At 41.7% G+C, this 9028-nt stretch overlaps 1 protein-coding gene across 2 annotated transcripts in view; it reads right to left on the bottom strand.

The window, feature by feature from the left end:
* Nucleotides 1-7852: 7852 nt before the first annotated feature.
* SPATS2L (spermatogenesis associated serine rich 2 like) overlaps nucleotides 7853-9028 on the bottom strand; it is a 144004-nt gene continuing 142828 nt past the window's right edge. For both annotated transcript variants that reach the window (XM_040475794.1, XM_040475795.1), the window contains one exon: nucleotides 7853-8753. In XM_040475794.1, coding sequence (XP_040331728.1) covers nucleotides 8358-8753 — 396 coding nt within the window. In that variant the 3' untranslated portion in view covers nucleotides 7853-8357. The remainder of the gene's footprint in view (nucleotides 8754-9028) is intronic.

Below are 9028 nucleotides of genomic sequence, written 5' to 3'. Positions count from 1 at the left end.
CCTTGCAGAGTTGATGCAGTCAGAACAAAAGAGGTGGTAGTGGAGGTTCCTTAGTAGGGTGATTACTGCTAATGACCAAAATTACCATTAGTAATGACCATAACAGTTAGATAACTTGTCAAGTTGTTTAAAGTAATCCAGAGCAATGGATCACGAGATCTCAGAGAGGTTGGTGCCAACACTGCCTGACTTCTGAGAAAGGAAAAAAGCAGTCTGGCCTCTCCCCTCCTGCTTTATTGCTTCTGCTAGAATTGCTGATGCAATTTCTTTTTCATTCACAGACTGAGTCCTATTCCAGTGCTAACGCTGAAAAAATTGTTGACTCACTTCCCAGTCTGTGGTTAAATACAGTATAATTATTATCCAGCTATTCCTTGATTTTTAAAGAAGGAATTAACATGCAAGTATATTTGACTTTATCTGAGAAATTGTGCATAGGAGGTCTTTTTATTTAAATAGCATTTTGAATGTGCACAAAGACTTGTGGTAATAAATTGTACTGTAAAGGGGAGAATGCTAACATTTGTATGAATATAAGGGTACCTTAAAAGAGATTGCCCCTTAAGGGCACACAGGTGGCCCAGTTGGTTAGGCTTTTGACAATTAATCTCAGCTCAGGTCTTGATCTCAGGGTGGTGAGTTCGAGGCCCCACGCTGGGAACCATGTTCAGCCCCCTGTTTGACCTCATTCTCTGTGTGAAGCCTTCTTAAGAAAAAAAAAAAAAAAAAAAAAAAAGAATTGCCTTATACCTGCAATCCCTTTGGATAGCTTTAATTTATATTTGGTAGGATGTTGGTTACATACTAAGTGGAAAGTATGAATTGGATAAAATGAAGGGAAAGAACTGCTATAGCAAATGGAAAGTATTCAAATTATTTACATATGTGTATTCCTAAGTTAACTAGGAACTTTCTAATGATGGAAAATACTGTCATTTTCCCATATGCGGAAACAGCCTTGAAAACTGTCAACAAGTTGCTGATTCCTCAGTGAAGAGTGGATGAGTGATTCTTTGTTGAGGGCTGCAGTTAGTATGCATGATTTCAAGCCAAAAAAGGAAACATCATGAATAGCTAACAGAAAAAAATTGGTTTCCAGCTGTTTTCAGAATTTCCTATTCATGGAATTTGGTTGGTGGTGCAGCCTCAAAGGGGCCATTTTCACTTACAGTTCTGTCAGCCTCATGAGATACACATGGCTTACACATTCTTACACATTGTTACAGAAAAGCTAATTTTTCTTTGTTCACATGTGTTGTCTTGGACAGCCTGTATACATTTCATATTTGATAGCTAGACGACGGTTCCTGATGTAGGCTCTGGCTAAGACAAATAGAACTTTATAGTAACTGTCAGTCAGTATTCTTCCCTACTTGTTTATTTAACAACTTTTCATGCTGTATTGTTGCTTCTCATACTTTTCGTTCCCTTCCTTTACCCCGAAGCCCTCATTACCTTAGTAAAAATTTTTCCCAGCTACGGAAATGAACTGGGGGCCTGAAGCCTTGAAGAGAAACTTGTTTTAGACAGCATGTTACGGAAAGAAAAAGGGAGTATATTTGCTAGGTGGGAAAAGGCCACTATTGCTTCTGTCTGCCAAGATTTCTTAAAACTTTGGACATTCTGCTTCAATAGCAGCTCTTTCAAGAACTCAGCCCTTAACTTCTCGGTTGGGAACTCAACTTCTATGTAGATGATGGGAATAGGCCAAGGGCTTCAGAAGCTATATATTTAAACTTCAGCTGTAGGTTATACAGTCTGGATTTGGTAAACTAGGCTGAACCAATCAAGAACCCAGCATAGCTAGGGGAACAAGGCAACATGTGCCTGCTCATCAGCTCTGTTTCTCTTTCCTTCCTTCAAACCCCTTGTACCCTCCAGATGAGGGTTTTTCTTTTTCTTTCTTTTTTTTTTTTTTTTTTTCAGATGAGGGTTTTTCTACATTGACACTATTTGACATTTTGGATAATTATTTCTTGTGGGTGACTGTACTGTGTACTGTAAGATGTCAAGCAGCATCCCTGGCCAGGGATCCCTGCCCTAGTTGTTATAACCAAAATGTCTCCAGACTTTTCCAAGTGTCTCCTAGGGGTTGGGGATGGGCACAAGATTGACTACCCCTAGTTGAGAACCATTGCTTCAGTTTGGTGGCTTAACCTGAGCAAAATAATCACTTCTCCTAACCGGGGCCCATGGTATATTGAGGAAACATCACAGCTGTCCATCCCAAGCAGGAATGGAGCCGTGAGAATTAAAGGATATCTCAGGCCTGCCAATTAAAAATGTATCCTATTAGCCCCCAGTTACATTTTTGATTTTGGTATTGTAGGAGCCAAGGGCAGCCTGCCCCAAGATGGACCACTTGGCGTGAAGATTATTTTGAGCTGAAAGCCATCAAAACCCAGCAGATTCAGGAAAAGCTCCTTTTTTCCCCCATCAAGGACCTAAACAGAATTTAGATAGAGGACTTGTTCCAAGAAGAGAGCACTCACCAGAGATAACTATAGAATAATATGAACTAGATATCCTAGACAGAGAGGAACCTAGCAAGGCCTCTGATCAAAGTCCCCTATGTCCCATTATTTCTGAGTGGCCCAGCAAACATTTATTTACCAAACATTTACTTTTTTTCATCTTTCTGTGAATTGCATTCCTTCCCTTTGAAGTTCCAGACCCCTGCCCACTTCTCCTTAGTTCAGGATACATGTATACCTCATTTTGCCTGACTGGGGAATTTCATGTCTGTGTGGATTCCCCATATGTATGAAAATAAGATTTATTTTCTACTGTTAATCTGCCTCATGTCAGTTTGATTCTTAGTCTAGCTAGAAGGACTTTGAAGGGCAGGGAAATTCTTTTTCCCTGATGTATAATACTAAAAACACTTGTTTGCTGTTCTGAGCAAGCAACTACCTAAGAAAAATGAAGACGTACTCCCCTAAGCCCTATATACTGACATATTTAGTACACCACTCTAGAATGTAGGTATATTATTATTATCATCCCCAGTTTATAGAGGAGGAAACTGAAGCACCAAGAGGTTTGGTAAGCCACCTAGCGGCTAGTAGGAGGCTAAGGCAGGATTCCCATGAATGCTATCTTCCTGGAGTACAGGCTCTTAAGCACTATGGTGGGCCTCCTATGGAAGCTTGCTGCTCCATTTCTGAAGATGAGTGGGACAGGACTTCTGCATGCTGTTTAGTCTTCTGTATGCTGCATAGCTATTATTTATCAAATCCTCGGCTAGTGCTTTCTAAGATTATGCCAGTTATCAACTCTTTTGCCTCTTGGTTCTGTAGGGGTGGCCTGCCCTTGGGCCCTACAGTTCTAAATCCACTCCTTATTGCCTTGCTTGTGATCCAGGAGCTGGACCCTATAAGCAGTTCTCTTTAGCCATCTCGCTTTGTCACTGGAGGGACACCACAGGAGTGAGGAAGGGGCTTTTTCTTTGCTCATTGAGCATCCCTGTGTTCTTGCTCCTGTGGTGCTTAGTTGGGGTGTGGGACCCCCAGAAGCCCTCACCCTCAGTTTTGGCAGTAGCTTCCAGTCCAGCCTACCTCCACTGGCTTCCCAGATAATTCAACAGTATCCCTGCTGGTACCCCAGCCAGATTCTTAGTGAGTTCAGTGGCACCCCTGCAGGGGGACCCCTGGCAGAGTGGCCAGCACCTCCTCTGGAGCTCCTCTCTGGCTCTCCAGTGTCCCATAGGTGGCTTCTTGCTGCCAGCATCTCAGTGAACTTCTTGACCCTCAGTGGACCACAGGTACACCCTCCTCTAGAGGATCAGAATCTCAGCCTATGGGGCCAGGGTGAGTAGGGGTGGGTGGCTCTCCCAAACTTGTTTTTTCCTTGGACAGTCTGCCTCAACTCCAGTGGTAACTGTCCCTGTGTCTGCTATTCCTGTACTCTTTAGTAGCTAATCCCTCGTTACTTATTAATCTTTCTTCTCTCATTCATAAACACCTACACACACATAAAAAAGAACATATATATAAAGTTTCCCCATATAAATTTATAAAGCTTTCCCATTGTAATTACTTGGTGATTACCTGACCCATACAAAGTGCCAGGAATTATTCCAGGTGGTTTGCAAAGATTAACTCGTTCAATCTTTACAAAAAACCTCCAAGGTATGTATGGTTATCAGCCCATGGAGAAACTGAGGCAATGAGATGTTCAGAAACACACCCAAGTTTACACAGCTGGGAAGTGGTGAGGCCTGGATGCGAGTCAAGCTAGTCTGCCACAAGGGTCAAAACTTTAGTAGATCTGTTCTCTTCCCATCTTCTTTAGAATTGACTTATTGGATTATTTTGCATTTAGACTCCACAATGTTCTAGGCATATTGGAGTTGACCACTCTTTCCTATCTGTTCTCTTGTATTTATTGAGTTCCTACTGTGTGTTAGGCATTGGCAGAGGGGTAATAACATTATTGGCCAGGTTGTTACACAGTGATACTAATTTATAGAAAGTGTATGTTCTCACAAGAGACTAGGAACTGGTAAATCTAATTCAAACTTAAGCACCTGAAGTTAAAAATAGGTATTTTCTGTTTTTGATGGGAGGCACCTTTTACACTCATTTTCTGTAGAAATTCTTTGGTCATTGTTGCACTTACAGCTCTGAAATAATTATTTTTATGTGTGAGAAATCTACATATTTTCTCAAGCAAAGAAACAAATTTGCTTAGAACCTATTTATTCCCTAAAAACTGTGTATGGCAATGTCACCTGTGAGATTTGAACTTACTAGTAGCACCAAAAGCTGTGAGAAGAAGCAGAGTTCACAAGCAAGGGGTCCTGTGAAAATCAATCACCAAAAATAATTTATAAGAACCTGCATGATGAAAGCAACCTTGTGTGCTTCTTGGACAGCACGACTGGGTCCAGACCAGAGTGCCCTTTGCCTAGGGGGCTGCTGTAATGGGATTAAACACTGGTTTGGGCTGATTTCCTCCAAGGACCAGGGAGTTCTTTGAAACTAAGAATAGACAGAAAACTTCCTTAGGATTTATAAAGCCTTGTTAGAAAAAGCAAAAGGATGAAAAAAAGTTCCTTCTAATAGCTTGCAATGAATAGTATTAAAATCGTGCTTCAAATTCTGAGGTAACAAGAATCCCTGGCACTTAGCAACTCTTCATATTTTTTCTCACCAAATTAGAGCAGTTAGGATGGCTCAGTACTTTCAGGGAGCAGCATATTAGCCAGATGAATGATTCGGATGGTGATGATGAGTTTGCTGAAGAAATGTGGGAGCAGGTAACTGGTTATTTCTCTTTTGTTTCACTTTTTTGGTGCCTGGGATAACTCTGGAGTCCTAGCCCACCTGTGCCTGCATTTAGGTATGGCCTCTGGATGCTCTCGTTAGCGTGTCTGTAGAGAAGTGAAAATCTTACCATCTCTAGACACAAGAGGGCACTCTAAACAGGCAGGGTAGGATACAAGGTAGAAAGGGAGAGAGGGAAAACTCTCAGGCAATTGAATTTAGGTTTTGAATTTAGGCACCCCTACCTCTAGTCTTTAATCAGTTCTCCCAACTCCACTGACCCTCCCCCTACCCCAGTTGCCCTAGGAAAAGAACTGATCAGGTCCTAGATTCCCTCTTCTCATGATTAAATTGAAATTGAGGCTCAAATCTAGGCTTTCAGAATCACAAGTTCCAAATCTCTTACTTACTTTGGCAAAAATCTGCAGGTCGCTTTTGGTCTGGCAACTTTTCCCATTAACCTCATTTGATGTTGCTTCCCTAGGAATATTTAATTAGAATCTCTTTTTCTGATGCCAGCAGAATTGAACTACTTGTGAACTGAGCTTTAATTTGGATATGTTGTGTTTCTAGTTTCTTCCCTCAAACTGTCATAATGTCTTTTATTGAGGATGAATTTTGTATGACTTCTGTTGAACTTTCTAAGTGTTGCTGCATTCAGCACCCCTAGGATAGGCTCAACAGGACAGAGCTGGAGTCTGCAGAGATTCTCAAATGGAATGGAAATTTGGAATGTAATGGGAACCCAACAGGGAGGTTTGAATTTCACAGATGGGGTCTTGGTACAATGTAGGTGAGTTTTGAAGTTATTCAATCTTCATGGGTATTAAAATGTTTTAACCTCTACTAAAGAAATGTTTAAGAGTGAAGAATCTATTTTTCTGGCTATTGTGCATTAAGCAGAGACAGGAGAGTGCTTCTGCCTGTGGATTTTTTTTTTAAAGGAGTTTAAAACATTTTAAAAGAATGGCAGAATGCGACAGGATCACAATGGTTCCACCTGAGCAGACATAATATAGTATTTAAATGACCTGACAGTGACACTACAATATTGAAATTACCATTTCAAACATACAAATTAGTAAATGCTCACATGCCCAGGGTCTCATAAGAAAGGCAAAATCTAGGGAAAAAACCATAATTAGGTCTGAACACTTTTTAGCATTGTTTTATTTCTTTTCTGTGAGCTGGGAGCATTTGCAATGTGCTTACGAATGTGTTTGAGCTGTCTTAACCCTGAGAGCAGTCAGTCAAGGCTGAGAGTGGTAGGGGCCAAGGCTCACAAAGGCAGGTACACTCCTGACCTGGAAAATGTAGTGTTTTCCTGCTGCAAGAATTATTTGACTCATCTTTAAAGCGGTCACATATTAAACTGACATTTTTTCAGTGGCAGGCCAAATCTTGCTACACAAAATTTGTGCAAAGTCCTTCTGTCTTGTAAAATATAAATTCAGGGCCTCAGATGGAGTAAACAGGGATTGCAGTCCTGAACATTTATCTTTCTTATTTGAACGAACACCTCTTCCTTCCTTCCTTCCTGGAATGTGACTTAACATTTAAAATTCCTATTAAATCTCTAGGTACATCCAGAGACTTCAGAAAGCTCTCTGCGGAGAAGGCAAACATCCTCCTGTACTTGGTTGCGTGGCTCAGGGCCGCTGCTCAGGGCTGCTCTGTGGAGGGGAGCCACTGAACCTGGGCTGCCAGAAAAAATGTTAACGCTGAGCTCAAAATAAGCATTTGCACTTGAAAGAAGCCAACCAATCTGTAGGACACAAAGAAGTTGGACGGAAGAAGTGCCCTTACTGAAGTGCCCTGCAAAGATAGGGGACGTGGGGTTCTGTGGGGCTTGGGCCCTCCAGTGTCCATTCTCTCTTCCTGAGGAAACAGTAGCCCTTCCCACACAGCCCCTGTGTTTCTGCGGGGCTGGACTCCCATTAGTCTATGCTAATAAGTATATCTTATTTGCTGCCCTCTCCCCCAGTCTGGTGATTGATTGGTGTAGCGACAAGCCTACCTGCAATCTGGGCCAATGATTTTCAAGACCCTTGCAGGGACTTCTGATAAGGATACTTGCTCCCCATGCATGCTATCTGCAGAGCATCTCTTTTCTTCTAGACAGTGTAGGGCATGGACTTGAATCTTAGAAGTAAGGCAGCTATTTGCCACCACTCTGAACACACTGTCAGCCTATGGAGGAAGGAGAGCGGAGGTAATCAAGAGAAATGAGCTGGAGCCCTGATCAAATTGGACCCAAGGCATACTTTGTTGCTGGACTTTTCAGTCACTGAACCAATAAATTGTCTTTATTGTTTAAGCTAGGCTGAGCTGAGGTTTATGTCACTTGCAACCAAGGTTTCCAAACTACCACATTGTGTGTAAGATGACTGGGGTGCATATCCACTTATATGCGGGCAATGTACTGGCAGGGGCCATTGTGAGGCATTATTTTTTTTTTCTGAAAAAAGACTTGTCCGAAGAGAAAGAGTATTGTGGAGAGATCTGTGCCACAACCTCTAAAGTTTTCCTGAAAGTACTACATTTAATAATAAAGTAGGCATCAATAAAAAAAAGCAAGCCAGGTGTCAAATGCAGCATATTTTAATTTGTTTCAAATAAAGCAATATATGTATATATATATTTTTTTCAGAAAAACACCAGATGTTAAATTCTACAAAAGCGCATGTGTCTTCAGCAGATCATGTTTGTCTGATCAGTAAGGATTTTTTTTTTCCAACATTAACTCTCTAAAGACAATCAATGGACTGACATCACTGCTACAACACAGGTTGCTACTGAGCCTCTGATCTTTAGCCACATCTTGATTTTCCTAACAAATGAGTAAATACTGCCTGGCTAAAATGCTGCAATGTCTTGGTGAGAAAAAGCATCAACAGATCAAGCAAAGCCATGAAATGTTATGAAAGCAAGCTAGAGCTGATTATTAGAATTAGTAAAAATGATTAAGAGAGGATGACACAACCATATAGGGTTTGTATATTCTGATTGACTCTCTTTTGGCAGCGAATTGGGTCAGCACCTCGGGCAGGGAACCAAAACTGAGTGAAAACTGCTTTTTTCTCTCCTAGCTCAGGCCACCAACGTTACAGCTGGGACTGAGAGGACCGCGGCATCTGTGGAAACTTCTATTCTTGTAGGGCAGAGATTGCACTGTGAAACCCTAGTGACATTACCCCGGAAAGGCCTGGCCTCCGAGTTGTCTACAGCGTGCTGCCTTCGCCGGGGCTTTTCTGAATGGGCCGGGGCCTCAGGGGTCTTTGTTCCCAAGGGGGCTTCTTGGTTTTTGGCGCCACCTTTGTTTTTGGGACGGAAGCCATTGTGCGGCTGTCTTCTGTGTTCATGGCGGTTGTTGCCCTTCATCATCAAATCAGCTTCATTACCACTGCCCTGGGGCTTGGCAGACCCATTTAGCCGGTTGTTATGGTACTGTGGATTAAATCTTCGTCTTTGGCTAGAAGATCCATTCTACCAAAAGAAGAAAAGAGATAGGTATTAGGTGCCAACAAACCGCAGATACCATCAGGGAAACCAAATTTCTAAGCCACAGGTAAGCTTTTTTTACATCCTAGAAGACAATGACAAGATGAAAATGAGGTCAAGCTGATAAAAGCTTAAAAGAACAGTGGACAGTCTTGCAAGTGGAACTCCAATTACTGATGTTGGAAGAGAGGTTTCAGAGTATAAGACAGACAAATCAAGAACCAGGATAAAGAAATCCCATAAAATATGCTTAAAATATA

This window comes from Herpailurus yagouaroundi, unplaced genomic scaffold (assembly GCF_014898765.1).
Source record: "Herpailurus yagouaroundi ecotype Mexico unplaced genomic scaffold, PumYag 140, whole genome shotgun sequence".
NCBI classification, from domain to species: Eukaryota; Metazoa; Chordata; class Mammalia; order Carnivora; family Felidae; genus Herpailurus; species Herpailurus yagouaroundi.
Note: the sequence above shows the minus strand (reverse complement) of the source record. Positions and strands in the feature narration are given on the sequence as shown.